General features: G+C 53.4%; 8 protein-coding genes across 8 annotated transcripts; 6 read left to right on the forward strand and 2 right to left on the reverse strand.

The window, feature by feature from the left end:
- The first annotated feature begins 759 nt into the window (after nucleotides 1-759).
- BDZ83DRAFT_626299 (sporulation-specific protein) lies at nucleotides 760-3,305 on the forward strand. Its single transcript, XM_060508554.1, has 6 exons — nucleotides 760-1,984; nucleotides 2,037-2,127; nucleotides 2,187-2,276; nucleotides 2,335-2,426; nucleotides 2,475-2,732; nucleotides 2,789-3,305. The coding sequence occupies exons 1-6, from the start codon at nucleotides 1,053-1,055 to the stop codon at nucleotides 2,925-2,927; spliced, it is 1,602 nt and encodes a 533-aa protein (XP_060363490.1). The 5' UTR covers nucleotides 760-1,052; the 3' UTR covers nucleotides 2,928-3,305.
- BDZ83DRAFT_626306 (RIO1 family protein) lies at nucleotides 3,306-4,919 on the reverse strand. The gene is made up of 2 exons (XM_060508555.1): nucleotides 4,737-4,919; nucleotides 3,306-4,673 (listed from the first exon to the last, which is right to left on the reverse strand). The coding sequence occupies exons 1-2, from the start codon at nucleotides 4,797-4,799 to the stop codon at nucleotides 3,474-3,476; spliced, it is 1,263 nt and encodes a 420-aa protein (XP_060363491.1). The 5' UTR covers nucleotides 4,800-4,919; the 3' UTR covers nucleotides 3,306-3,473.
- Nucleotides 4,920-5,062: 143 nt separating this feature from the next.
- BDZ83DRAFT_626307 (proteasome/cyclosome) lies at nucleotides 5,063-8,356 on the forward strand. The gene is made up of 4 exons (XM_060508556.1): nucleotides 5,063-5,405; nucleotides 5,458-5,528; nucleotides 5,586-8,063; nucleotides 8,119-8,356. Exons 1-4 carry the CDS (start codon nucleotides 5,285-5,287, stop codon nucleotides 8,143-8,145), a joined length of 2,697 nt encoding a protein of 898 aa, XP_060363492.1. The 5' UTR covers nucleotides 5,063-5,284; the 3' UTR covers nucleotides 8,146-8,356.
- Nucleotides 8,357-11,722: 3,366 nt separating this feature from the next.
- On the forward strand, nucleotides 11,723-13,861 carry BDZ83DRAFT_389998 (MATE efflux family protein). The gene is made up of 2 exons (XM_060502781.1): nucleotides 11,723-13,364; nucleotides 13,448-13,861. Exons 1-2 carry the CDS (start codon nucleotides 11,838-11,840, stop codon nucleotides 13,778-13,780), a joined length of 1,860 nt encoding a protein of 619 aa, XP_060363493.1. The 5' UTR covers nucleotides 11,723-11,837; the 3' UTR covers nucleotides 13,781-13,861.
- A 1,513-nt stretch (nucleotides 13,862-15,374) lies between these two features.
- BDZ83DRAFT_580793 (isopentenyl-diphosphate delta-isomerase) lies at nucleotides 15,375-16,440 on the forward strand (the record flags this gene model as incomplete). Its single annotated transcript, XM_060505384.1, has 3 exons — nucleotides 15,375-15,573; nucleotides 15,771-16,112; nucleotides 16,208-16,440. 3 exons carry the CDS (start codon nucleotides 15,375-15,377, stop codon nucleotides 16,438-16,440), a joined length of 774 nt encoding a protein of 257 aa, XP_060363494.1.
- Nucleotides 16,441-21,235: 4,795 nt separating this feature from the next.
- Nucleotides 21,236-22,290, forward strand: BDZ83DRAFT_653091 (acetyltransferase; the record flags this gene model as incomplete). Its single annotated transcript, XM_060510586.1, has 3 exons — nucleotides 21,236-21,540; nucleotides 21,671-21,923; nucleotides 22,039-22,290. 3 exons carry the CDS (start codon nucleotides 21,236-21,238, stop codon nucleotides 22,288-22,290), a joined length of 810 nt encoding a protein of 269 aa, XP_060363495.1.
- A 663-nt stretch (nucleotides 22,291-22,953) lies between these two features.
- Nucleotides 22,954-23,899, reverse strand: BDZ83DRAFT_653092 (uncharacterized protein; the record flags this gene model as incomplete). The annotated part of the gene is made up of 2 exons (XM_060510587.1): nucleotides 22,954-23,825; nucleotides 23,896-23,899. 2 exons carry the CDS (start codon nucleotides 23,897-23,899, stop codon nucleotides 22,954-22,956), a joined length of 876 nt encoding a protein of 291 aa, XP_060363496.1.
- A 1,207-nt stretch (nucleotides 23,900-25,106) lies between these two features.
- Nucleotides 25,107-27,948, forward strand: BDZ83DRAFT_390115 (lon protease 2). Its single transcript, XM_060502782.1, has 2 exons — nucleotides 25,107-25,661; nucleotides 25,725-27,948. Exons 1-2 carry the CDS (start codon nucleotides 25,193-25,195, stop codon nucleotides 27,833-27,835), a joined length of 2,580 nt encoding a protein of 859 aa, XP_060363497.1. The 5' UTR covers nucleotides 25,107-25,192; the 3' UTR covers nucleotides 27,836-27,948.
- Nucleotides 27,949-27,975: the final 27 nt, after the last annotated feature.

Here is a 27,975-nt window from a genome sequence, read left to right on the forward strand (position 1 = left end):
AATGAGTTCTACCTCTATGCTACAGGGAAGTTGCTAACATTGGGAAAGTAGGACGGCACATCTTCTGGTACTGGCAGCTAATACCCACCGGGCCTTTCCCCCCGGTCCGAACTGACGGGGTTACCTCTTGGCCCCCCGGGTGCCCTCACCTTCTCTGATTACATCGTCACTGGTCTTGTTCTTCCTCTGAAGCACATCATCTCTTTCCCACAACCAGACGCCTTTTCAAACTCTCCTTCCAGCCTTTAACAGATCCAACAAGCCTAGGCTGCAGAGGAAGGCAAAGAAAAGCAAAGCATCCTTAGGTCCGTCTCGTCATCTGCTCGTCCTTTATCTTCTGCCAATGCCCCAAATCCGCTTTCGTTTCCTCCATCTTCTCTCTTTTCTCTTGACCACAGCATCACCACACTTCTTCAACCCACCACACAGTCTCTTTGACTCCGACTGCTCCCGATAGCTTGCTCCATCTTTTTACTGATCACTCGCTTCTTCACAGAGCCTTTGGTAACAACATTTCCCATTGTTGACGTTGTTCGAGTCTAAGTCTGGTTCCAAGCCTCTGTTCATATTCAGACGACAAAGGTAAGTTTGGGCTTTACCGCCACACTCCATGAATTCTACCCCATGTCCTGCTTGTCTTTGACAGCATCATATTCTTCCCTCTCCAATAGTGTCACCTCATTGCGGTGTGACCGTTTGATTGCAAGCGCCAAATTTGGTGGAGGTCATTCCGGTCTTGCAGATTTCCTCACCATTTACTCCTGTTTTGCCAGTCTGTCCACATTCAGGAAGATTTCCCACCACTATTCATCACAAATCGTTATCTACGTAAACTTCATTCGCTGACCATAACACAGTCCCAATTCGCGGCAATACCGATCCAACTCTTCTTTTCAACCCTTGGAACCCACTGACATCGTTCCTGTAAGTACGATATCGCGTCCTCCCAAAACGCGGACTTCGCGTCGACTTCCCAGCATGGCACTCGCCCCAGTGCCTTGCGGCTGCTTCTTGACACAGACGAAAGTTCTTGACACCCTTCTGACTGATTAATGCTCAAGACTTCGGACTTGACTATGTCTTATCAGACCCACACCATGGATCCCAAGCACTCCGTCGCCTATGCTGGACCCGGCAATCACGCCAGCCAGTTCCCTGAGAACCAGATGCCCAACATGATGGGCAGCGTTGACGCCTTGAACGGTGCTATCGGTCAGTTTCAGAACATGACCTTGGGCAACGGCATGTCCCACAATGTTGGCGGTATGGGACAGATGGCTACCGGCCATCCGTACATGATTCCCCAGGACTACATTCTGGCTCCTCATCTGCCTTCTGCTCTGGGTATGGACCACCTCTCTCAGGGTTCGTACGGACCGAGTGGCTACTTGGCTGCGCCTGGACAGTTCAGTCCCTACGTCCCCTACCCCATGATTCCCTTCACCCCCGGTCGCGCTGTGAGTGGCAACTCGGCTCTCCAGGACCGCACCAACCGCGGTCACAACGACGTGCCAGGTCTTGAGAATCGTCGTCACAGTGGTGGTTCTTACACGACCACCGAATCTGCTCCTACGACTCCATTCTACAGCGGCGCCGGCAAGAATGACAAGGGCCCCCGCGTGGCTGCTCTCGATCGTTCAACCTACACCACGCCTTCTCCCCAGCAGCTTGTCGGCGGCAACATTTTTGTTGAACCTGCTGCCAAGCACGGTGTCATCACGATCCCGGTCGACCGCAACTTGGAGGAGATCCTCAAGCAGGACCCTCCTGTCCCCAAGGCCGTTCCTGCCGTCTTCACCCCTGCCACCCAGATGAAGACCCTGGATCAGAGTTTGGAGAATAGGATCCCGGGCAACCGCAATGTTTACATTCGCGGTCTTCATCCGACCACTGATGATGAGCTCTTGTACCGCTTCGCTTCCCGTTTTGGCGAGGTGGAGACGTCCAAGGCCATCATTGACACGTCCACTGGTGCTTGCAAAGGGTTTGTTGGGTCGGGTTTGTTTCATTTTTATTCCTCGCTGACGATCAAGCAGGTTTGGCTTTGCCAAGTTCTTCGACGTCCGCGACTCGGAGATGTGCATCCGGGGCTTCCATCGTCTCGGATACGAGGTCGGCTTTGCTCGCGTATGTTCTGATCTGGAACTACCCAGTGTTCAGCCCCCATTGTCTGACGTGTTTTGCAGGAATCTTTCAACTCTCGCCTCAAGGCCGAGGGCGATGAGGGTTCAACCAATCTATACATCTCCAATCTCCCCAAGAGCCTGACGGAGAATGTGAGTTTGCACTTGACATATTCCGGGCTATTGATTTGCTTAAGACTGACACCTCCAGGACCTCGGCGATATCTTCAGAGGCTACCACATCATGTCGTCCAAGATCCTGCGTGATAGCATGGGCAACAGCCGTGGTGTTGGCTTCGCTCGGTATGTGACTTCTGACCACTCTTGAGCGATGTATTCTAATTGACCCAGTTTCGAATCCCGCGATGTTTGTGATGCCGTCATTAAGCAGTTCAACGGCATCCCCATCGGCGAGGAGGGCATGGTGATGAACATTCGCTATGCCGACACTGCTGGTCAGAAGGAACTCAAGCGGGTCACTGCCGAGCGCCGCCAGTTCCGTACCAACGAGTACAACATCGGCGCCTACGGCACTCCCCTGGTTGGCATCCAGCCCAACATGTACAATCAGCCGGCCTGGAAGCGTGCTCTGCATTCCACACCGAACAGGTGAGCAATCGTCACCCATGTCATCTCTGATTTCAGCCGCTGACCACACTCAACAGCTACGCCCCTCGTTCCATGACTGGCGGTCTTGATCGGATGGGCAAGGGGGTCAAGTCTGATGACTACCAGGCGGGCACTGTTCAGGGAAATACCCAGTACGGTGACCATTCTCGCCATTGGAGCATTCTTCTTGACTAACCTGCTTGTTCAGATCACCCGCGGAGACCACCGTTGCCGAGATCTCGTCCGACGACAGCGACGAAGGCGTGACTATCCACGCTGACTCGGCCACGCCCGTCATTGTCAGCACCCAGTCGTCCCCGATTTGCAAGAAGGAGAAAAAGTAAATTTGAGTTGTGAGGGAATAGGAGCGTCAGCGTATTTTCCGGGTGCATCATTCCTCGTCTTGTTCCGCAGATTTCGGAGTTTCTGCGTTTCATCACACATGGCAGTATGGTTTTGATCAGGGAACATATTATGCTCTGAGGTAGCTCATACTCTTGATGCGTTCTGTATGAAAGGCGCCAGCTATTAGTTCTTGTACCTTAGTTTTTGGGAGGCAGATCAAAATCGGGACGGTGTAACGCCTTTTTTTTTTTTGCTACAGAATCATGAAGTCGGGAATTATGACATGAAATTTCCAATCACAGAAGATCCATGCTCGTAGTAAGAAATTGTGTGTCGACAAGCGACATAAGGATTTCCGGAAGTAGTAAAGTGTTTATTGTTTGATTCCTCAATGGCTCAGGCCTCGTCTGCCACTGTCAACTTTGAGAATTTTTGGGTATCAACTTCATCCTCTGTTCTTCCACCTGTCTGCGCTTCTTTTCCATCTTCATTTGCGGTTGGTACGCTTGCATTCTCCGCATCTGGCACCTCATCGCCTGACTCTTCCTCCTCTGCGTCGTCTTCCTCGGAAACGTACTCTTCGTCGTCGTCTTCGCCCACGAATTCACCCTCGTCGTTCTTGGAAGAGGCCTGTTCCTGAATGGCCTTCTCCAGATCCTTAGCCATCTTCTTTGTGAATCCAGATGCCGTCAAGGTTGCATCTATTCTTGTGGCACCGCCCTTGCCAACCAACTTCTTTGCGTCCTTGTAGAACGGTCCTGGTGTCGTAGGGGTGAACTTGAACCTCTTTTCGAAAAAGCGCTTGATGCAGTTGACATCCCTGTCAAAGTACATTTCTGCGTTCTCATGATCCATCGACACCATTTGGGGGAAGTCGATGACGATTGGTACCAACTTGACGGTCTCCTCATCCCCTTCTTCCGTTGTTGTGACGGATACGTCTTCCTTGATGAGGATATTGAACTCGTTGTAGTCGCCGTGGATAAGTCCATGCTTAGCTAAGCGGAGAAGCAGATCGATCAGCTCGGAGTAGAGCAGCGCAGGGTCTGGGACATTGGATATTTGGCGGAGAGGGAACGAATCAATGAAGGACATGACAATGGTGTGTCGGTTCTGAGCGATGGGTTCGGGCACCGGGAATCCTTCATCCTTCAGGGCCTTCATGAAGGCAAACTCCTTCATTGCGGCGAGCCTCGAAAGATACATCCAGGATCCTGACTGCTTATTCTTGAGATAGTCGCGGTTCGATTTGACTGTCCGGAAGGAGATACGACCGAGTCTGTGGATCTTGAGAATGCACTGCACGCCTCTGTCGTCGGCAACCATAACAATATCGCTCTCCTTGCCGACTCCGACTCTGCTGCCAACGCTGTAGACTTCCTTACGCGTCGAGTATTGGTGCATCGCGAGATAGTCAAGACCGCCGTAGGTGAGGCGATATCCATCATACTTGGCTTCCTTGACCTTGGCGATGAGGCCAACCTTGGCAAGGTTGGAGATGCAACGGTGAACTCCGCTTGCGCCGCCACGGAGGCGTGATAGTTTCTCGATCAGTGACGTCGGGACCAGCTCGTGGTTCTTGGTGCCTTGCTCAACCTGGAGATCCTGTAAGTGGGCTGCCTGGAGGGGTTATGGAGGGGTAGGGTGAGGGAGACAAACTGCTGCGAGGACCTTCCAGTCCTCGGCGGCCAAGTGCCGCAGTGCCTTGGTATCCAAATGCATCTAGGAAGTTGTGCGATCGCAGCAATACGTATTTGGTAAAATTGGTCTAGAGTTGAAATTCTTCCTCCAGATCTCAAGGTACTGGATTCGGAGCCCAAGAACCCCTCCATTGGAAAAAAAGCAGCCGGGGTTTGGATGTGCGCTATCGATAACAAAGACGAGATAAGATAAGCCGGGACGGGGTCATGGACTCCGGCGGTCACGTGGCAGGCTGAACACCCCAAGCCCAGGTGCGTCTGTGCGGCAGGCAGGCCAGGCTCGTACGCAACCGGGGAGCTTCGACTTGTTGCTTAGCTTTACAAAGCTACCATCACCTTCCATCTCCCTCACGAATCACAACCACCCACCACCCTATCCTTCTCTCAACCGCACGCCATCGATCCGACGTCCACTCCTCGACGAATTGCACAGATATACGCGCCGATTCTTGACCACACTCCCGAGGACGTACCCCACCCATACAGAGTCCACAAACACACGTCAAGATGGCGCAGGACAGCGAGAAGCCTACCGCTGCCGACAAGGGCAAGGGAAAGGCCGTGGAGGATAGCAAGAAGGAGAAGTCCCAAGTCAACGGCAAGAAGGGTGATGAGAAGATTATCGATTGTGAGCGACATGGGTTGTCTCGTCAAGTTAATGAGGGGCTAACTGTTTGTAGCTGCGGAGGAGCTCAGCGAAGAGGACCAACAGCTGAAGAACGAGCTGGATATGCTCGTCGAGCGCCTCACGGTGCGTTTCGTGATTGGAACTCAAGCACCGTGTGCATAATGCTAACGTCGTCTCTAGGAATCCGATGCCTCTCTCTACAAGCCGGCCCTTGAGGCAATGAAGAACTTCATTAAGACGTCAACCTCGTCAATGACGGCTGTGCCTAAACCGCTGAAGTTCCTGAGACCACACTACGAGACGATGACAAAACTATTCGAGGATTGGCCGACTGGAGACAACAAGACGTCACTCGCAGATGTTTTGTCAGTAATTGGTATGACGTATTCCGACGAGGACCGACAAGACACCCTTAAGTACCGTCTGCTTGCACCGTCATCCGACATTGGATCATGGGGCCACGAGTACACCCGGCATCTGGCTTTGGAGATTGGTGAAGTGTATGGAAAGAGGATAAATGCCGACGAGCCGACAAAGGACCTGGTCGACCTTGCCTTGATTCTCATCCCGCTCTTCTTGCAGAGCAACGCCGAGGCAGATGCTGTGGACTTGATGAGCGAGCTCGAGATCATCGATCAGATTCCCAACCACCTCGACAAGGACACATACGGCCGCGTGTGCCTTTACATGGTCAGCATGGTCAACTTGCTGACTTATCCCGATAACGAGCTCTTCCTCAAGACCGCCCACGACATCTACCTGACATACAAGGAGTACGCCCTTGCAATGACCCTTGCTATTCGCCTGAACGATGTCGACCTCATCAAGGCAGACTTCGAGAAGGCCGAAGACCCCGCATTGAAGAAGCAGCTCGCTTTCCTCATCGCACGGCAACGCATTGTCTTGGATCTCCCCGCAGAGGACGCGGACTCCCAGGCTGTCGTGGAGTGCCTGTCGAACCTTAAGCTGTCCGACCACTTCAAGTCCCTGGGCAAGGAGCTCAACATTCTGGACCCCAAGACTACAGAAGATATCTACAAGAGCCACCTTGAGAGCAGCCGCGTTGCTGGCATGACCAATCTTGATTCAGCTCGCCACAATCTGGCAGCCGCTTTTGTCAACGCCTTTGTAAACGCCGGCTTCGGTAACGACAAGATGATGCTGGTTGAGCAAGACAAGGAAAGCTGGGTATGGAAAACCAAAGGCGACGGTATGATGTCGACTGTGGCCTCTCTGGGCACTCTGTTGCTGTGGGATGTTGAGGCTGGCTTGGATAAGATTGACAAGTACACCTACGCCGCGGAACCCGAGATCTTGGCTGGCTCGATGCTTGCCATTGGTATTATGAACTCTGGAGCACGTGTTGACTCTGAGCCCGCTTTGGCTCTGTTGGGTGACGAGGATAAGCTGCACCACAAGAATCCTCTTGTCCGAACCGCCAGCATCATGGGCCTGGGTCTCTCCTACGCCGGCTCAAACAACGACTTCACCTTGGAGCTCCTCCTGCCCATCATCACCGACTCTTCCCAGGATATGCAAATTTCCGCCATGGCTGCTCTGGCCTGTGGTCTGATCTTTGTTGGCTCCTCCAACCCCGAAATTAGTGAGGCTATCGTCACAACACTGCTGGACGACGACCGCAAGAACCAGCTTACAGACAAGTGGACTCGTTTCCTGGCACTTGGTCTCGGTCTGCTCTTCTTTGGTCGTCAGGAAGAGGTCGACGTCATCCTTGAGACCCTCAAGGCTGTTGACCACCCGATGGCCAAGCCGACGGCTGTGCTGGCTGAGATCTGTGCTTGGGCAGGCACCGGTGCTGTTCTGAAGATTCAGGAGTTGCTCCACATTTGCAACGAGCACATTGAGGATTCGGACGAGAAGAAGGGCGACGAGCTCCTTCAGTCATACGCAGTGATTGGTATCGCACTCGTTGCCATGGGCGAAGATGTGGGTCAGGAGATGGTTCTTCGGCAATTCGGCCATCTTATGCACTATGGCGAGCCCAACATCAGGAGAGCAGTTCCTCTGGCCATGGGTCTGATCAGCCCCAGCAACCCCCAGATGAAGGTCTACGACACGCTTTCCAGATACTCTCACGACAACGACAACGACGTGGCTATCAATGCCATCTTCGCCATGGGTCTCTTGGGTGCGGGTACGAATAACGCCAGACTTGCTCAGCTTCTTAGACAGCTGGCCAGCTTCTACCACCGCGACCAGGAATCTCTTTTCATGGTGCGCATTGCTCAAGGTCTTTTGCACATGGGCAAGGGCACCATGTCGGTCAACCCCTTCCACACTGACCGCAACGTTCTCTCGCGCGTGTCTACGGGTGGCCTGCTCGCCGTGCTAGTTGCCATGATTGATGCCAAGTCGTTCATCACATCTAACTCACACTACCTGCTCTACTTCCTGGTGACGGCTATGCACCCCCGTTTCTTGGTGACGTTGGACGAGGACCTCAAGCCATTGAAGGTCAACGTCCGCGTTGGTCAGGCAGTGGATGTTGTCGGCCAGGCGGGTCGGCCCAAGACTATCACCGGCTGGCAAACACAGAGCACGCCGGTTGTTTTGGCGTACGGCGAGCGTGCGGAGCTTGAGGATGAGCAGTATATCAGCTTGAACAGCACACTAGAGGGATTGGTGATTCTCAAGAAGGTACGTTTGAAGACATGTCACGAATCTGAAAGAGTGCCCTGCTAACTCGTTGCAGAACCCCGACTGGGTAGAGGAGAAATAGATGACTTCAGGGTGTTTGGGGGAACCTGGGATCGTAGGTTCAGGCATGGAACTGGGACACGATACACTGTATAGTAATCTTACGTCTGTGAGTGGCATTCGGAATGTCATCAGACAGATGAGATTCCACATGAATAGACGGATCAGCTGCAATGAAGAGGCGTTCTAACATTTATATCATTCCGAAAGTGACAACATTCTTGAATGCATATGAATTAATCTTGTGAGACTCTCGGCCGAACGAACGCAAAAATATGCGAGCCGCAGTCTTGAATGGCTTTGATCTGCACAACTAGGTCAAGCCGAAGTCCAACGATGCCCATGACCAGCATTCCGGATACTGTCTTTGACGAGACGATGGCCAAATACGCCAACAAGCATGGTAAAGGAAGCGTGGTATTTTCCAGTTCAATATCAAGGTACTTTCTCCATGAGCTTCGGAGGCGTTCGCGAGAGCCCCGATATGGACAGAGATGACGATACCTTTAAGGGAACCGAGACCCAGCCTGACAATGAACCTCAGATTCCGATTTCCGACTCATCTACCCTCGCTGTTGCTGCCGCCGTTAGGCCCGCGCCGAAGGCGGTGGCGGCGGTGATGATAAAGTCGTTCTGGAGCCACCGAGTACAGGCTTTGGGCCGGTCGTCATCGGGGAGGTTTGAGTGGTAGGAGGGACCGGACAGTTGATCTCCACGGCGACGTGTTCGCATAGCTGCGCTGTCCTACACGGTGTAAAGGCTGGTTGGGTGGCTCGCCATAACGGGTATAAGCCTGTACCCAGTAGCTCTGGAACGACTTCATCATCACCGCCACCGCCGTCTATTAGTGGAGGTGGAGTATTCGGTAGAGAATAACTTAGTAATAGAGGGGGATGATTACAAAAAAAAAAAGGGACTAGATGCGTATAATAGGTAGGGACGGAGATTGCGAGAGACAGAGAGAGTCCTCTCGATTCCAACGCCCACAACGGCTTCCGCCCGAAGATGCTCGAGCTCGGAGCTCTCACGGCCAGCATCTACCCAAGCCGAACCTTCATCATGGCTTCCCTCCCGCCTTCGCAGCACGCAAAGTTCTGGGAGGATCATTGCATCCAACCTGACCCGGTCATTGTGCGCACAGCTATCAACAGAGCCAACACGATATAAAGGCATAATACCAACGACGAGACCAACGGCCTGCTAGCTAACGTTTGATGATGTCTGCTAGTAAAGCTGCGGCGGCGGTTGAATCTGATCTTGGTCAAATTAAGATGGCTGAGTAGATGCTGACCAAACGACTCCGCTTGCCTCATGCAGCAATTTTTACCGGCGTGAACCAATAGCCTTCGCTTCCCGGTTGAGATCTGGGATTGGTGTCCAACCCGATCCGAGATGCGATGAGATTATAACATCGAGTAATCAGCATTGATGTAGCCAAAGCCATCCTCTTAGATGTTGGGAATTAGAGACAACGTGCGTCTAGATGCGCGTGTGCATGGGGGATATATCTTGTTTTGTCAACGGACGAAAGAGAGGTCTTGCTTGTACGTAATAGACGTCACGCTGGTTGCATGATGGGATATTGCCTGTAAAGCGATACGGGCACAACGGGGAAGTGGACGGGAAGGGATAGATAGGGGACAAGCGCATGCCTGGGGGCAAGGTGGATGGGTCCCAAAGGCTAAACCAGGCCGAGTAGAGCTGACCGTGGTGCCGCGCTGTAACCCTGTCTGATACCTATGCGAAGGGACTGGAAAGACTTTGGAGAGGAGGAGAAGGAGAGGAGGGGCAAAAGTACTAGCGTTGGTGGAGGCTGGGGGATGGATGGTGGAAGTGGAGGGGATGGGAATTGGCCGGGCAGAAAAAACGGATGTCCTAGGTCGGGGATATCGTGAGCCAGTGCCATATCACTACAGGTGGATATCGATATGTTGATGGCGCATGAGGTTTCAAGCTCAAGGGTTACAATAACAGCATGCAAAAGAGAGGACATTCAAGATTGTGAGGAGGGTGCGGCGGAATGTTACACGATGGGATTGCGTGTGTTGATTGTTTGGGGTCCGTTGGTCGGATGTTATTGTTGATGGAGAGATTCCGGGGTCCCGGTCACGACGGCGGAGCCCGGGGAGGCGGCCGACGGGCCCCCTTCCCAGGTTCGGCGGGATGCGTCGCATCTGGGCTCGGCTCTGTCTCGTCTTTCCTTATCAGCTCCGGGATGCAAGTACCTACCTTTGGATACCTTAAGTACGGAGTATACGGAGTACTGAGTGTCGATGACAGAACTGCCTCAGAATAGGGAACGAACCTGAAAGTAGCTCCCACCCGCCGAAAGGGTTCCAAACGGCGGGAAACCTGCCAAAACATAAAAGTTGGCTAGATCTGCAAAGAGATGGCAAGAAGGATGCGAGATGCCAAGCTTTGAAAAGGCAAGATGCGACGGGATTGAGATTCCCTGGTGTGTCATTGGTCGGATGAGTCAGGCGATTGGCGGGCGGCGGCTCGCTTACAACGTGCCGTGGTGGGATGAAAGGAAACACCGGGAAGCCACGACTTGCAAGTTGCACCTTCCTACCTACCTTAGCGCCCTTAGGTATTGGATGCCGTATAGGAGCGGCTGCTAGGGACTTGCCTACTTACTTACCTAGTGAGATGGATAGCAAATGACAACGGGAAAGAAAGTGTCAGAGCTGCAAGGCAGGTGAAGCTAAGTCTACGGAGTACTTGCCTTCGGATATCAATTAGTTACCTTTGGGAAAGTACGCAAAGGGCGCCACTGCCATGCAAGGCGGTGGATCGCGCGCAATTACTGAGTGGATATCCAGGCGAATCTAGCCGCTTCGCGCTTCGCGGGCAACAACGGGGAGACCCTGGAAAGCAAGAGCGAGACTGGCTGACTGTGGACTGGGAATTGCTCTACTGCGTATCTCTCTCTCTCTCTCTCCCGTCCTCCTTTTCCATCCATGCTTGTTTTCCATGGATGCGCTATCCGTACTTCGTTACTTCGTACGCGTTCCCTGGCAGTGGCACCGTACTCCGTAACCCAAGATGGTCTTATTCCCCAGCTTTTGCCTCGGGAAGTGCGCGCAGCCCACCCAGCTCCAGCCCAGGTCCTCAGCAAAGGGCGCGGGTGACGCTTCCGACTTCCTATCTATGCCTTAGACTAATACCTTCCTCGTCACCCCTCCACCGCCCATGTTCATGCCTTCCTCCTGGTCCTCTTCTTCTTCCTCCTTTCTTCTCGCCGAGCTTTCTCCTATCTGCAAGCTCTTTATTTTTCTTGTTTAAAAAGAACCTGCGATCAGGGAAAGGAAACCAAACCTTACGAGAAGACCATTCGAACATTGGCAACTGTTCCCGCGTAACAGAATACATTGGCCGTCGCTTCTCCAACATCTCTCTTGGAGAGGCGCATATCGGACGTTGGAGTTTCGGAGCCACGCGAAAGTACCTAGCACATTGCACACCGACACCGACACCGGCCTGAGCCATCCTTCGTCGCATTCGACTGCGCAACGTCGTCTTACCTGAGATTTCCCGTTCGAAGCACCAAGACACGTGCAGATTATTGGCTGGAGTCACCCAGCGGATTGCGCGACTCACATTGAGATCAAGGCGAGGGGACGAAGTGATAATACGGCGGAAAAGAAGGCGTAATTGACCTCCGCATCTTTACACCAACACTCGAAAGTCGGTCAGTAACAATTGCCGGACGCCATGGGGGACGACCGCAGCATTCCCATCAAGGCGGCTTCTTCGAGCCGCGACTTTGTCGCCCAGCTCAGCTCGTCATTCATGACGGGAACGCCACCCGCACAAGAGCTCCTGGCAAGAGATTTGGCAGAATGCTCAGAAGATGGATACGTCGACGAGAATGAGGATGCCATCGGCTCCGACGACGAGGACGTGTCTGCCGAGGGCCCTCTCTTTTACCGCCGCCCCAGCGGTGTCGCATTCGGCACCTCTCGCCCCGTCATGAACCCGCAACCGATATACGCCGCCGAAGAACCACCAGTTCTCACTAGAGTCGAAATGAAACAGTCGCGCGATGCCGAGCTGAGTCTGTTGCGTGATAATCATCTTTTGCCTCCCAAGCATGCCCGAGAGGAAAACGAGCCATTCTATCGCCGTGCCTACAGACGCCTCTTCAGCACAAAGGTTCCACTCGAGCCTTACGATGAAGAGGCACCCCAGACCATCGTTCGTCGACCGTCTGAATCGACCCCTCTATTATCTGGAGCTCCGGCGCCAGATGCTGATGGTCATGGAACCCTCAATGAGCAGTGGGAAGCGGCGGTCTCGACGGGCCAACTTCGCACTACTTGGCAGCGCGAGGCCAAGACCATCATCCAGTATGCCAGTCCGCTCATTGTCACCTTCATGCTGCAGTACTCGGTCAATGTCGTTTCCATCTTCGCTGTAGGTCACATTGGAAAGATAGAACTCGGCGCCGTGAGCTTGGCAACCATGACAGCGACTATCACCGTCTACGCGCCCTTCCAGGGCCTCGCGACGAGTCTCGATACCCTCTGTGCGCAAGCGTACGGCTCCGGACACCGCCATCTCGTCGGACTGCAATTCCAGCGCATGACATATTTCTTGCTCATGTGCTTTGCCCCACTGGCGGTGTTGTGGTTCTTCAGTGAATCGGTGTTGCGACTCGTCATCCCGGAGCCTGAGTCTGCGCGACTGGCCGGCCAGTATCTGCGCATGTTGATCCTGAGCGGACCGGCCTTCGTCTTCTTCGAGGGCGGGAAGCGGTTTGTGCAGGCGCAGGGTCTGTTTCAGGCCACCACTTGGGTCCTGTTGGTCGCTGCGCCCATCAACGTCCTGCTGAACTGGCTGTTTGTCTGGAGGCTGGGATGGGGTTTCATTGGAGCTCCTGCTGCGGTTGTCTGCACCCAGAACCTGCTTCCGCTGCTGCTGTTCCTTTACGTGCGCTTCATCGACGGATATCAGTGCTGGGGCGGTTTCAGCAAACGAGCTCTGTCAAATTGGGGCCCGATGCTTCGCTTGGCTTTGCCCGGCATGATCATGATTGAGGCCGAGTATATGGCTTTTGAGATCCTGACTTTGTTCTCGAGCCAGTTTGGTCCGGAGTACCTGGCAGCCCAAAGTGTTGTCGTCACGCTGTGTGCTATTACCTACCAGATCCCATTCCCCGTCAGCATCGCGGCGTCCACCCGAATCGCTAACCTCATTGGTGCCGGGTTGGTGGATGCGGCAAAGATTACCGGCGGAGTGGTAAGTTTATTAGCTCCCGATCCATTACACACTCCAGGAAACCTGGTTTCGAAAAAAAAACCATGTTCTAACTGGTTCGACAGGCATTCGCAGCAGCTCTAATTGTGGGCGTATTCAACGTCATTCTCTTTGGTAGCTTGAGGTTCCACCTACCAAGACTCTTTACCAATGATGAAGAGGTCATTGCCATCGTGGCCAACGTGCTTCCACTGTGCGCGCTGATGCAGGTCTTTGACGGCCTATCCGCGGGAGCCCACGGGTTGCTGCGTGGCATTGGCCGCCCTTCCATCGGCGGCTATGCGAACTTAACGGTGTACTACCTCATTGCGATGCCCATCTCGTTTGGGGCCGCATTTGGTCTTGATTGGAAGCTCAAGGGTTTGTGGTTGGGCGTCACGATTGGACTTGCCTTGTAAGTGCCTGCGTCTCCTGTTTGGTTTTCCACTTCATCTCTTCCCTCCGACTTCTTGATCCTCCGAGCGTGGGATGAGGGACGAACAACGTGTGCACGAGAAGAACTTGGCTGACTCATGTGTCTTGTTACAGGGTCGCTATTATTGAGTATTCGTTCGTATACTTCACGGATTGGCACAAAGCGGCCAAAGAGGCAGAGTCGAGAAACCAGGCCGAGTGAAACGTCCTTGGCCAAGGGTTCGTTCACGACTTTTTACGTGTTGCCCGGAATCGGTCAGCGGGGTCATGACAATTGTTTGGCTACAAATTGGTGATTGAGTGATTGACTGTCGAAGATTTACGTCCAGATATATCCTGATTCGCATCTAGAGGGCCTTGAATTTCTGGCTTGGTCATGATTAGCTAGCAAGCGAGCGCGCATCGCAAAGCACAGCATAATTTTGGAAGTAGTTGACGGAAGCGGGAGAAGAACAGAAGAATGATGCAAAGATGATACGAATGCGGGCTCGACCGTTGCAATGCCATGTCAAAGTGTCTGCGTTGCTCTCGCTCGATGAGACCAAGTCAGGCAAGCTGGTGCATCCGTTCCATGCCTTCCGGTAGCATGGCGTGTGATCCTGTGACGTCTGTGGGAAATGTCCGCTCAGATGCTGACGGACGTCCGTGATGGTTCGCGACCTGTCAAGGCTACCCACGTAGGACAAGGCAGAGAAGAAGCTTGAATGAGTCTCGGTTGAGAACTCCCTCACGGATCCCACCTAGTGGTACGAAATCGCATCATGTCCAGTTAGAGTGAAGATGTACCTGTATGATCCTGCGTTAGACTGTTTGACGGTGAGGCTGAGAAATCCGTTCACTCCCAGCAACCCTCCAAGATGGAATCAGAAGCTCGTTTCCCTCTTTGAAAGTGACCCAGACTCCAAGTGAAACTTTTGAGTTGTGTTGCCAGTGCGCAAGCTCTCTCCGACTCAAGGGCCGCCTCTGGCCTGGGCAGCGCAGAGAACCACCCTCCGAAAAGGCGAGCTAAGCCAACAAGACAGGGGTATGGGAGATTGGGAAATTGGGAAATTGGGACCGCGGCGAAAACCAGTGACAAACATCGATAGTCAGCTTTAAGAGGTGAATTGGAACTGATTTTAGGTGGCCTGCCACCAAGGGAACGAATGGCGGGTGCAGGGGTGTGAGGGGCACGCTGGACATTTTTCGAACAGTTACCCGCCTGGGAGGATTGGAGGGGAAGGGGAGACCCCTCCTTTCCTGCGAATTGCTACATTGGTACCAATTTCTCGTCCTTGCGCAACCTCTCTGCCTCTCCCACTCTCTCGCACATTCGCAACTTCGGACGGGGGAAGTTCCGAACAAACCTACTCAGTTTTGCTCTCACATACTTGGCTATCGGTCTTTGCGCAACTTTATAAGAAGAATAGTAAGCCCCCTCTCGCTCCTTTGTGCGCACGCGCGAAAGCTATCTCTGTAGCTGCGGCTAGCTGTACGGAAAAAAAAAGTTTCGGAATTGGAACGCTGACACGACACGCGACCCCAGACGGGAGTGCACAATAAAACTTGCTTTACCACGCACGAACACGAATAGCAAAGATGTCTACCACTACGACGACCACGACGACGGCCAACGAGGGCATCACGGCCGAGTCGATTCTGCGCCTGTTCCCCGACATTGATACGAGCACCGAGGCCCTCTCCGGCCATGATGCCGAGCAGATTCGGCTGATGGACGAGGTGTGCATTGTGCTGGACGAGAACGATAAGCCTATTGGCAATGCGAGCAAGAAGGCCTGTGAGTAGTTTCTCCTGTCCTCCTGGGCCGTCTGCCGGTTTCGCGTTGTGTATAAACCCCCTCGCACGAGTTGGTTGTTGCGGTGACTAGCCAAGCGCTGCCACCATGTGACAAGGACAGAACAAGAGCGCGCAAGAAAGGGGAAATCCAAGAAAGCCAGCACCGAATTTGACTGACACCGGATTGCAAAACAACAGGCCATCTCATGACCAACATCGACAAGGGCCTCCTCCACCGCGCCTTCTCCGTCTTCCTCTTCGACCCGGAAACCAACCGCCTGCTCCTGCAGCAGCGCGCCACGGAGAAGATTACCTTCCCCGACATGTGGACCAACACGTGCTGCTCCCACCCGCTGGGCATCCCCGGCGAGACGGGCGCGAACCTCGAGGACTCGGTCGCGGGCGTCAAGCGCGCCGCGCAGAGGAAGCTGGAGCACGAACTCGGCATCGACCCCAAGCAGGTGCCCTTTGACGATTTCCACTTTTTGACGAGGATTCATTACAAGGCGCCTAGCGATGGCAAGTGGGGAGAACACGAGAGTATGTTTACCCCTTTTCCTCCTTGCACCCATTACCTTCTTGCTCGGGAGTTTGGATACAGGAGAGATGTATAGTATTTACTAACTCGGTCACAGTTGACTACATCCTCTTCATCAAGGCCAAGGTCGACCTGAAGCCCAACGAGAACGAGGTCCGCGCGACGCAGTACGTCAGCGCCGACGAGCTCAAGAAGCTGTTTGAGGATCCCCTGCTCAAGTTCACCCCCTGGTTCAAGCTCATTTGCAACTCGATGCTGTTCCAGTGGTGGGAGAGCCTCGACTCCGGGCTGGAGAAGTACACCAACGAGCAGGAGATTCGTCGCATGTGAGAGAACGGATGAATGATTTTCTGATGGCAAAGAGATCCTGGGGCCTAACGGTCGGTCGTGAGAGAGCATTAGACGCGGAGTTTTTGTCTGTTGTTGCAAATATTCTTCTCTCTTTTCCTCTCTTCCTCTCTCTATTGCATGTGGCGGAAAAAAACAAAACAGACACTGTTGAGAGTGTTTCCTTCCCTTTCTTTATTTTCCGAATTTTTCGTAATCCTAGATATCCCCCCCTTTTTTGTTCGAATGAATACGACTTGGGGCGCTGGCTGCTGGCCACGTTGAATGAAAAACATCGTTCCAATGGAAAACGTGTCCCTGTGAAAGATAATGGTGGGAGGCGGGTATGAGTTGTGCTTCTGGATGAAAACGGGCTGGCGGAGATTTCTACTCGTCCCTTCTCGTGGAACACCAAAACCGGTGGTAGAGGATTCGTTAGGAACAACGCGGAGTCTCTGGGCTTAGGGAGCCTTGTCTCAGGATGGCTGTTTGTTTTGGATATGCAGCTGGAGGGAGGCTGCCGTGCTTTGAAAAGGGGCTTTCTAGATTCTTATTTGATGCTCGATGATGGAGATGCCGGAGCTTTTCCCTGCAACGGGAGCGTAGTACGCCAATCACAAGCTGGGATCACGGAATGAGACCGTCGTGGATGATTATGGGAGCTTTCTGTCTTCGTTATTTTTGGGTAATGCTCCATTAGATTTGGAGACGGCTTATGCAATGCTTTGGTATCTGCCAGGTAGCAGGGAAAGTTGATACGCCTGAAGATTAGTATTGTATTGCAATGAGGGATATCGGAATTAATTGCAATTCAGACTTCCTTATCTCTGGATACTCGACAAACTTGAAGGGGAACCTCGACCCAGTATTTTCCATCCATTTTATCGATGCCGCCAGCATCGAGCCTATATCGCATTTCCAATGATTGACTGATCTTGATGATCTTTGCTAATAATCCGGGAAAGGAGGAGCTTAAATGATCTGTTTTTGCTGCTCACAAGATATCGTGAATTTCGTATACAAGGAGTCGGTCGTGATGAAGTCGACTCATTCCAGAGTGGTGGGCTACTTTCTTGGCCTACTTGAATGATTTCCTTCTTCTTTCAAACGTCTCAAAGAATCTTAATGACCCAAGATCAAATCAGAGGAACAGCCACGACATACAAGCGCCTGGATATTCCAATTAGCCCGATTCCCAAGATGGGACTATAAGTACATGGCTCCTGTCTTGGACGGCCACTTACCTTGTGCCTCTTACGCCAGGGGATGGTTGTCTGAGGTGTGCTTCCAGGGATAATTGAGCGTCTCCCGTTGGCCCTGGACGCACATGTTAGAGGTGCTACTCGCTTGGAAGGAGGCAGGAGCTTCCTCTTGGGACGTTATTATTGTAGTTGTCATGGCTGCAGGGCCAAAGAACGCAATGTTTAGTTGAGGGTCTTGGTACAGAAGCTAGACACTGCTCGGGTGAGCTTCGCCATCGCTGATATGAAGTCATCGACAAGTATAAGTGGGACATTATGGTATGATACTGAGCGATTGGGGCTTGTCGTAAATAGATGGAAAGATGGGCTGCAGTATTGGCAAGCTTGAAGTAAATCCCCCTGAAGACAATGCTGTCGTCGACAAGTGAACACACACTTGCATGTGTAAATACACAAATAGCACATATTCATGTGTACAGAAAGATACATGTGCATTAATAAATGGAATTGAATCTCTTCTTGTCAAGGTTGGATTAGGGATTTCCACCTACGCCTGTCGTGGCAAGCAGTATTTGGTTCCAAGCCTCACGTTCACCCCAGAATACAAAAACGCTGTCTCGATACGTTATACATTGCAAAGCTGAACTCTTATCATCTAGGTTGTTGAGAACGCTGAACGAGGGTTCTTCATCGAGTGACATACCGTGAGTAAAACGACATGAACCGGTTGGCGTGCCTCAAAGAAATTATGTACTTACCTTGGGTGTCCAGGCATCTTGTTGTCAGAAACAACGTTAATTTCAAAAACAGCGGAAAGGTAGGTACGTCGCGAGCGCGACATGTGACCTGTACATGTCTTCGGACTTGCCCAGGTTTTTACTTGCACCTTCCATTCACTCGCATCTTGCCTCGATGCTGGGCTGAGCAAATACGATGATGTAACATGGGTGACATCAACCCACTGTTCTGGACTGGCAAGTTCCATTCTATTCCATCTCGCCCAACATACATCAGCAACGACATTGCTGTTCAATCCCGAACTCAATTCTACGAGGCTTCCACTCTACTTATTGGAAATACCCTCAACGGCTGTCTAGAAGGGGCTGGTCTCATTTCTAGAAGCTCTTCTCTGGTTTCGTATGTGTACATGTCATTCGCTTTCAACTTCGATCCTCACAGCTAACTCGGAGCAGAGGTCGGAGAAATCCTGTTATCCATCATTCAAAAAACCACAAATGCCTCCAACGGAGGCCAGTCTGTCAGTACGAGATTCCCGAGAGCAAGATACCTAATCGATCTACCAACGATGAGCGCCGAGTAATACGAAGCAGCAGTGCCCAACCAACGGATCAACAGTTCAACGATGCTCACATCACTCCTCATACTTGGCAGAGCACTGCATATGCACCCCACGTGCGAAGGATGGCGCGGTAGTCCAGCTGGCTTATCGCATTACTCGTCACTGCATCTGCATCTCTTATCTCGGCAACATTCCTCGTCTTTACCCACACAACGCAAACCAGCAGAGCCTCCAAGACGCCAAGACTCTCCGCCTGACACCCACTGCAACTCATCCCACGCAGGTGTTTGTTGGGCCAAGCCTGGGAATGGGAGCTGATTCCCACCATCCCAATGAACCCTTTTGCCCGGGCTGAAGCCCAAGCTGGAGCGGCCGCGGGACACGGAACCCGCCACTGTGTGCGGTGCATCCGGACACCGAACCCGGGAACGCCGTGGACCCTGACGGAGCTGATAGGGATCAGTGGGACGCATTGGCCGCAGGAAGTGCCACAACGTACTATGCCGTTATTGGCATGTACAGCCGCTGCGATTGGTCGGGTTCGGGAGTTATGTGACGGTTGATCCAAAGATACAGGCCACAGGCCACAGGCCACTCCCAACTGACGGACGATCTCTAGGATACCTGACCCAACGACAGGGTCTTGCCAGCCTGCCTTTCCCCGCACACCGGCTGTCTTCCTCCATTCCCATCTCCCATCACCGAGACATGCTCCATCGAGGATGCCTTGCTCTGCGGCATCCACCGATGCTCCTCAACCATTCAACCACGCTGTTATTAATCAGGCCGCTTCTACAAGATCATCCTTTGCACTAGGTGGAGGCGAGCGGCGTTGGCTAGACCTGCATACCCGTACGCACCAGGTCGGGATGGCCACCACCAGTCCTGATGCGGTACACGAACACATGCCCAAATCTCCACGGTCAACGGCCTGGTCTGTTGCTTGAAAGCTGCATCCCAGGTCACCCCAGCCCGCCTCCCCCTCATCAACGTTGACGCCGCCGTCCTCGTGCCACCTATTATTACGGCATATCTTGATAGTTTGAATCCCATCAGCATGGTTCTGGCTAGTGTTGAGGCAAGCCAAGCCGGGTATCAAAGGTGCAAAGGTAACTTGCCCGCATACTGTCGGTGCAAGCAGCATGGCACGCCTAGCTTTCCCCTCTGCTCCATGCCGTGCGGGCATCATTGACGGTCGATCCATAGTTCTCGCCGTGTTCAGCTCTCCGCCCTTGTTAGAATCAGCAAACATTGTAGAGTATCAACTACCGCCACCGCAGAGTCTCACAGGCGCGTGTTGATCCAATGCCCTGTGCCTATCTTTCCGTACCTACCCTCAACGTCCTACATCCCACAATTGCTACAGTCTCAAGGTTTCTCAGCTATCTGCAGACCATCCCGCGCAGGAGTTCCTTGACTCTCTCCACAACACTCCCCCCATCATCCCAGCTTGTGGTCTCACTCCCACTCTCCCTCGCACTCACTATCTCTGAGACTTCTGCCAGTCTACCCCTAGTGTGTCTAGTGACACTCCCCAAGCTACATAACCCCCAGCTCCTCTCCGCTCCTCACCTGGACCCCCTTCCGCTCCTCTCCTCTCCTCATCTTATCGTAATACGCTTTGGATAGGCTCTCACCAACAACACTGTTTGGCTTCCTACCAAGACAAGGATAAGGATCAAAGTCCTTTCTGCATCGAGAGTTCCTCGTCTCGAAGGCCCCAAGGATAGGGGGGGCAGATCTCTGGACACGATCACAGCCGCGAGCTGTGCTTTGTTGCTAGACTGCTACTCACTGGTCTCGACCAACATTCAATACCAACATCCATTCACATACTCTCAAACTCTCAACACGATACTCCTTCAATCAACGTCATTTGACAGTCTGCCTGACAACATCCACCCACCAAATCCCTTTGCCCGTTTATCGCATATCGCGTATCGTGAAGACACTGCTGTCTCCCGCGTCTTGCCGACGACCCCATCCCTCAAACATCGAACTTCAACAAGCCTACCTAGCCAAAGGACGTAACCCGTCAAAATCATTATTGATGTCGGTTGACCTTCGTACAAGCCTCAATTGCCTTCGCCATCCATCCAGGTTTATGCCCGTCTCGAGAACACAACTCTCGAGAGACCATACGGGTGATAGTATACAGAATTTAAGTACGTCGAGCTCACGCTCAACACTGACGGTCCAACGCCAGAGAGAGGCAGTGAGCTGCAATAGCGCTGACAAGCAAACTAAACAGATTCGTGAATAAGACAGGTTCTCCTATCGAGAATTGAAGCCCGTCATGGAGCACGTAAGCAAAAGCGTCACCCTTGTCGAGCTCAAACGTTCTCTCGTGCCCCCGAAATGGGAGGATACCGTGCGTGTCATTGGCATGTCGGAGTGCAAGGAGGCCGGCCTCTCGCTGGCCCACGCCTTTGCTGCTGATGATCTTAGCCAGTATCTCCTCGACGCCGACGATATGGCGAACCTATCGGCTGAGTCAAAGTGGAAGCTGCACGTCGACATCATGACGTACATCGCAGCCGCCCACTCTCTCAACGGTATCGTCACCACCATTGGCTCGGATTATGATGCCGTTGCGCTGTGGTGAGTTTTTTGTCTCAGTTTTTTCCTGTTTTGCTCATTGGGGCATGGCATCTCACGGCACCTTCTCCCGCTCGCGGGACTTTCCCTCTTGAAAAGGAATGTTGGACTAACATCAGACGGATCATGATAGGATGCCTCCTGGAAAAGACACTGACGGATGGTTGACTATCCTCCGCAGTGGGTTGTGGCGGCTCTATTTCCAGCTATCTGTGGAAGCTAGACGTCGATACTACGACGAGCTACTGCCTCTACTGCATGACACCAAGCTGGAGGTCATGGGCGAGCGGGACAATGATTGCTACTACCTGGTCTACCTAGGGACCAAGCCCAACGCCCGGGGCAAGGGGTATGCGAAGAAGCTGCTCAACGACATGATTGAGAGGGTACGTTGAAGGATCGCCATCTGGATTCTTTTTACACCTGTTGCATCTGGCAAACAACATTCGGCCGTGTAACAGCATTGTATCTTGGATGTGCCCTGACTAACTCTCGAAACAGGCCGACGCGGAAAATCGTGCCGTCTACCTCGAGTCCAGTTCTCTATCCAACAACGAGTACTATCTGAAGTATGGTTTCGAGTTTAAGCGCGAGATCCGGATGACGCGTGGAGACACACCCGTCAGCCTCTTCATCATGGTCCGCGAACCACGCGCACACAAGAGCGGGGGAGGACAGACGTACTCGACCGTAGTCTCGAGCAACATCAAGCTGCAGATCAATGCCGTGATGAAGGAGACGGCCAGGGTCTGAATCGGCGGAGGGTGTTGAAGTTGTGAGCATCCTCCATTCTTCCTTTCGACCTGGAAATTGGTGATGTGATGTGTGTGCTGTGCGTTTTGTTTCTGCGTATCCGGAGGTGGTTTAGTGTTACCTGCCTCTTTTTTGTGTTGACGATCCCTTCATTCATGGCTGCGGTCCTTGTGCGCAATGCTTGCCACCTGTGTCTCATGCTGACCACAGCTCGACTTTTTAACATTGACCTGAACGGGCGCGTCTGGTTCAACACCGACGCTTATGCGTTTGAAACTCACTGTCCCTACTGCAGCGGCGATGGAATGATTTCTTTGTCGATTTTTACGAATGTTTTTGGATTTCGTTCTTTAAGTTTGCTTGTATCTGCCGACTAGCTCTAGCCATTCATTAGAGTACTGACCGATTCACTCATTTCAATCATATCAATGGTTTGCGGTTCTTCCGCTGGTCCCTCTTCCCTTTTCAAGGCCTCAATTGTGACAGCAAACCGATGCGGTTGCCGACACCATGTGTGACTCAACACTTCCGGTGAAGCTGTCTTTGAGACTTTTCCCTCGGCCCACGGAATTTGTCCACCCTGCTCAACAAATACGACATTGCCTTAACGCTTTTCCGATACACATCCATTCTGGTCTCCGCACACCTTTTTGGCTTCCGCATCTAGTAGTCGAGGATAGCCCAAGTCTCGTCGTCAATGGTGGTGTAAATCAGACCCTGGGAGAGCAGCTCGTCCGCCGCATCTAGCGTAGCTCGCATGGCCAAGCCCGCACCGCTCGAAATCTGGTTCAGGTGCACGCCCTCGTTGCCGCCGGGGGCATTGTTGATAAAGTTGAACATCTTTTGCGCGTTCGCCGAGACGCCCCTGAGCTTGGATGCCTGCGCGGGGTTACCGCCACCGGCCGCGGCACCACCGGCACCGTACCCATCTCCACCGTCGACGAACATGCCATCTTCGCCTCCTCCTACGCCGCCGTTCGCCGCGGGACCGCTGCCGTCGGCGTTGAGAGGCCCCTTTGTGAAGTAGAGGTGGACGTAGGTGGCCTCGAGGAGGTGGTAGTTGACCTCGTTGAAGTCAGTGACGGGGCGGATAAAGTGCGCGCCAACGTGGCGTTTGCCGTTGAACGACTTTAGGCGGCCCCAGACGCGGACGTGGCCCTCGAGCTCGAGCTTCTCGTCGGCGTCGTCCTTTTTATCCGTGTCGACCCATTTCTTCACCTCAATGAGCCCCGTGCCGTCGTCGAGCTTGAGGGTGATGTTTGTGGGCTGGGGGGAGATTTGGCGGATCTGGGCGACGAAGGTGACCTGGGTGACGGTGGCGCCGTCGATTTTGAAGTCGGCGCCCGGGTAGGCCTCTTCGGCGTCGATGACCTGCTTGATTGTGACGGGGCGGAGGGATTCTTCGCTGTAGGCTTTTCCGCCGCCGCCCTGGGAGCCACCGCCGGCGCCGCCTTGAGAGCCGCCGTAGACGAAGCCGCCTGCGTCGTCGCCGCCACCTGCGCCGTACGAGGTTTTTGTGAAGCCGCCGTATGAAGCTGTGTAGGTTTGGGTAGATGGTTAGTTGAGAGAGCTTTCATGGTTAGAGGAGGAGTGGAGTTGACGTACTCATGGTGTATGCGGTATCTCTGAGGGAGGGTCTATGGGTTGTCGTGGATATGTGAGGTCGACGGGGGTGGTGTTTTTGGGGGTAAGAGGACGACGGGATGGTGGTGGTGGTGGGATGTGGTGGTGGTAGGTTGGGTGGTTTTGAACGGGAACGCGTCTTTTTGCCTGGCGACGCGACTGGGGGTTTAATTGATGTGCACGACGTGCAAAGTGCCACCCGCCGCCCGCTGTGGAATGTTGGTGCCCCGCGTTGTGACCATGACTGGATGAAAGCTGAGGGTGGGGGGCTCTGAGGTTAAAGATGACATAAGCTAGGCTCAGTGGTCTGTGCTCAATGATCCCGGTTATCGGGAGCCGACTGACATCAGGTGCGGTTCTGAGTCGAGATAGGTAAGTTTATACGGTGAGTGAGTGAGTGAGTGAGTCTCACTTTAAGGTACTGAGACGTTATCAGTGAGTAATCAAGAAAAATTGAGTACTTTGGATTAGGTTGCTACTTCATTGAGGTTGCATTAGAATGAGACTTATTGAGTGAGTCGCGAGTGCAATGATTACACATCATTCAGTCGTGGGTATCAACATGTCATGATGTCTGCTAAAACAATCTTCCCGACCTGGCAAATGGCTCTACCTCCAACTCATCGTGTGTTGGGAGATAATATCCGCACTATAACTACTCTCCAACCCTGAGAATATGTATCCTAAGTGGACATAAAAAATGCGAATCACATGAATTCCGGATGGGGCCAAGTGAGGTTCCATGAGATTCTCTCCAGGTTGACTGACCGGTGTGGCGGTTGTCACTGCTCCGATTAGCCTCGGCTGACGGCGATTGTGGAGGGTCCCGCACTAACAAGGCCCCCACAACGGCTTCAACAGCGACTGGATCACTGGAGCTGGACCGCCTGGAGGATGTGGCCCGACGCCTGGAGTGCCGCGACCAGGGAGCTCCTCCTCCTCTTTCTCGGGACTTTGGGGGTGGGCGAACGTCCAACGTTGGCGCCGGGCGTTGCTTCTGACATCAACCATCCCAGCACCTCCAAACCCAAATTCCCCTTTTGCCTTCCAGTCTTCAATCTCCATTGTGACAACATCCCACCCATCAGAGCCACACCATTGAAGTAGCGCTTTCTTTCGACTTCCACCGTATTCCCATACCTCGAACTTGTCATTTAGAGCACCCATCTCGCTATCCGATATACCCCCCATTGCTATCGTCACCGTTGCCAGGCAAGGTCCACGTTAAATCAACGATCAACCCGCACATCACACGACATCACCAACAACTGACTCCCACATGGCGCGATCTCAAACGAAAACCCTTCCCGTCATCCCCCTCGCCCGCGGCACCATCCTCCTGCCGGGCGTCGCACAGCGTATCCCCGTCACCGCCGCCCGTCCCGACATCCCCGCCCTCCTCGCGAACGTCTACACTCGCGCCGCCTCTGCGGCTCCGAACGAGCGCATCGACTCCGTCCCGATCGCCTGCGTTCCCGTCTCTTCTCCCTTTGTCGGCCCCAATGGCCAGCTTCTCATTCAGGATGCCGACCAGATGGATGAGTCTCTCATCAAGGAGGTCGATCCCGGCACCGCTCGCAAGTCCGATCTCTACAACTATGGCGTAGCCGCCCGCATCACAGGCATTGAAGGAAGGGGGACCGCCGAGTTCGCTCTGCGTGTAGAGGGCGTTGCAAGAGTTCGGGTTGAGAAGGTCACGCAAGAGAGGCCACACTTTGAGGCCAAGGTTAAGTACTTCCACGATGAAGGTTAGCATGCCACCTCTCGACTCCTTGATGTCGTCCGCAAGTGATCGCTAACGCTTTGCGCAGTAACGACGGATGCCCAGATGCAAGAACTCTTTTCCCTCCTGAAACTTCGATCTCGAGAACTCGTAACGATCCTCCGCATATCCGCGCTCCTCCCCAGAAGCCCAGACAGTCCCGGCGGTCTGTCTCCTCTTTTGACCAGGAGGCTCGAAATGTTCATCAACAAGAAGGAGCTCAAAGACGCTGGTCAACTGGCCGACTTCATGGCCAACATTGTCGAAGCTTCATACGAGGAGAAGCTCGAGGTCCTAGCGGCCCTCGATGTCAAGGTTCGCCTTGCCAAAGTCATTGAGCTCCTTGACCGACAGGTCAGCGGGATCAAGAACAATTTCAAAATCACCACCTTCACCAGCGTGCCGGTGCAGTTCCTCGACAAGATCAATGACAAGACATCGCGCCGTGTCGGACCCAACGGTGCTCCGCTGCCACCCAACACCATGTTTCCTCCAGGCCCCAACGGCGTCATGGGCCCCAACCAAGACGACGACCAGGAGCCCAATGAGCTGGAAGAGCTCAAGAAGAAGCTGGACAAGGCTCAGCTCCCGCCCGAACCCGCCAAGATGGCGCAAAGGGAGTTGAGGAGACTGAAGAAGATGATGCCTGGGAATCAAGAGTACCAGGTCACTCGCACTTGGCTGGATGTGCTCTCCGAGATTCCCTGGACCGCTACCACGGATGATAGACTGGGACCAGACACGCTCGCGAGAGCTCGCAAGCAGTTGGATGAGGACCACTACGGCCTGGATAAGGTCAAAAAGCGTTTGGTTGAGTACCTGGCCGTGTTGAGACTCAAGCAGTCCATCAACGACGACGTTGAGGAGCAGATCAAGCAAGCAGAGGCGGAAGCGGCTCCTCCAGCCGAGCCTGAGAAGGAGAAGGAAGAGGACGCTGAGAAAGCGAAGAAGGAGGAAGCCAACGCCGAGTTGGAGGAGCGCGCGAAGCTGGCCAACACCAAGATCGAGGTTCTGCGATCAAAGCGGATGGTCGACCGGTCGCCTATCATGCTCTTGGCCGGCCCTCCTGGTGTTGGCAAAACGAGTTTGGCAAGATCTGTCGCCATGGCGCTGGGCAGGAAGTTCCACCGAATCTCGCTTGGCGGTGTCAGAGACGAAGCTGAAATTCGTGGTCACCGCCGGACGTACGTGGCGGCCATGCCCGGCCTGATTGTTCAGGGGCTCCGAAAGGTCGGCGTGGCAAATCCCGTCTTCCTTCTCGACGAGATTGACAAGTTGGGCATGTCCAATGTTCATGGTGACCCGTCTGCAGCTATGCTCGAGGTCTTGGATCCCGAGCAGAACAACTCATTCACGGATCACTACGTCGGTCTGCCCATCGACTTGAGCAAGGTGTTGTTCATCGCCACGGCCAACAGCCTGGACACCATCCCAGCCCCCCTCCTTGACAGGATGGAAACAATCTATCTGCCGGGATACACAACGCTCGAGAAACGCCACATTGCCATGCAGCACCTCGTGCCCAAGCAAATCCGGGTCAACGGACTTTCCGATGACCAGGTCAACTTTGACAAGGAAGTCGTGTCAAAGATCATCGAGTCTTACACCCGTGAATCAGGAGTTCGTAACCTGGAGCGCGAGATTGGCTCTGTCTGTCGTGCCAAGGCTGTCGAATTCGCCGAGGCCAAGGACGGAGGACAACTCGGGACCTACAAACCACAACTCACTGTCGACGATATTGAAGAAATCTTGGGCATCGAAAAGTTTGAGGAGGAAATTGCCGAGAAAACAAGCAAACCGGGTATCGTCACCGGGCTGGTGGCGTACAGTTCGGGCGGCAACGGTAGCATCCTCTTTATTGAGGTTGCCGACATGCCTGGAAACGGCAGCTTGCAGCTTACCGGTAAGCTGGGAGACGTATTGAAGGAGAGTGTTGAGGTCGCTCTGTCCTGGGTCAAGGCGCATGCGTACGAGCTGGGCCTGACGTCGGAACCGGCCGCCAACATCATGAAGGAGCGGAGCATCCATGTCCACTGCCCTTCGGGCTCGATCCCCAAGGACGGTCCCAGCAGTGGTATGGCGCAGGCCATTGCCCTCATTTCTCTATTCTCCGGCAAGCCTGTACCTCCTACAATGGCCATGACGGTATGTATTTCCTAAGTGACGAAGTGGATAACCATCGGAAAACCGGTACACTGACACAACATTCTGTACGACAGGGCGAGATATCTTTGCGCGGCCGTGTAACTGCTGTCGGAGGCATCAAGGAGAAGCTCATTGGCGCTCTCCGAGCTGGTGTT

Source organism: Colletotrichum acutatum (assembly GCF_030867785.1).
Source record: "Colletotrichum acutatum strain CBS 112980 chromosome Unknown BDZ83scaffold_65, whole genome shotgun sequence".
Classification (NCBI taxonomy): Eukaryota; Fungi; Ascomycota; class Sordariomycetes; order Glomerellales; family Glomerellaceae; genus Colletotrichum; species Colletotrichum acutatum.

What these genes read in the sequence shown, in the direction of transcription:
- BDZ83DRAFT_626299 (XM_060508554.1), top strand. Translation starts at nt 1,053, where the DNA reads ATGCTCAAGACTTCGGACTTGACTATGTCTTATCAGACCCACACCATG. An exon ending in CCAAGAGCCTGACGGAGAAT is followed by an intron (nt 2,277 to 2,334) that starts GTGAGTTTGCAC and finishes TGACACCTCCAG; the next exon opens with GACCTCGGCGATATCTTCAG. An exon ending in CTGCATTCCACACCGAACAG is followed by an intron (nt 2,733 to 2,788) that starts GTGAGCAATCGT and finishes CACACTCAACAG; the next exon opens with CTACGCCCCTCGTTCCATGA.
- BDZ83DRAFT_626306 (XM_060508555.1), bottom strand. Translation starts at nt 4,799, where the DNA reads ATGCATTTGGATACCAAGGCACTGCGGCACTTGGCCGCCGAGGACTGG. An exon ending in ACTGGAAGGTCCTCGCAGCA is followed by an intron (nt 4,674 to 4,736) that starts GTTTGTCTCCCT and finishes CAGGATCTCCAG; the next exon opens with GTTGAGCAAGGCACCAAGAA.
- BDZ83DRAFT_626307 (XM_060508556.1), top strand. Translation starts at nt 5,285, where the DNA reads ATGGCGCAGGACAGCGAGAAGCCTACCGCTGCCGACAAGGGCAAGGGA. An exon ending in TGATGAGAAGATTATCGATT is followed by an intron (nt 5,406 to 5,457) that starts GTGAGCGACATG and finishes AACTGTTTGTAG; the next exon opens with CTGCGGAGGAGCTCAGCGAA. An exon ending in TGCTCGTCGAGCGCCTCACG is followed by an intron (nt 5,529 to 5,585) that starts GTGCGTTTCGTG and finishes CGTCGTCTCTAG; the next exon opens with GAATCCGATGCCTCTCTCTA.
- BDZ83DRAFT_389998 (XM_060502781.1), top strand. Translation starts at nt 11,838, where the DNA reads ATGGGGGACGACCGCAGCATTCCCATCAAGGCGGCTTCTTCGAGCCGC. An exon ending in CAAAGATTACCGGCGGAGTG is followed by an intron (nt 13,365 to 13,447) that starts GTAAGTTTATTA and finishes CTGGTTCGACAG; the next exon opens with GCATTCGCAGCAGCTCTAAT.
- BDZ83DRAFT_390115 (XM_060502782.1), top strand. Translation starts at nt 25,193, where the DNA reads ATGGCGCGATCTCAAACGAAAACCCTTCCCGTCATCCCCCTCGCCCGC. An exon ending in TAAGTACTTCCACGATGAAG is followed by an intron (nt 25,662 to 25,724) that starts GTTAGCATGCCA and finishes CGCTTTGCGCAG; the next exon opens with TAACGACGGATGCCCAGATG.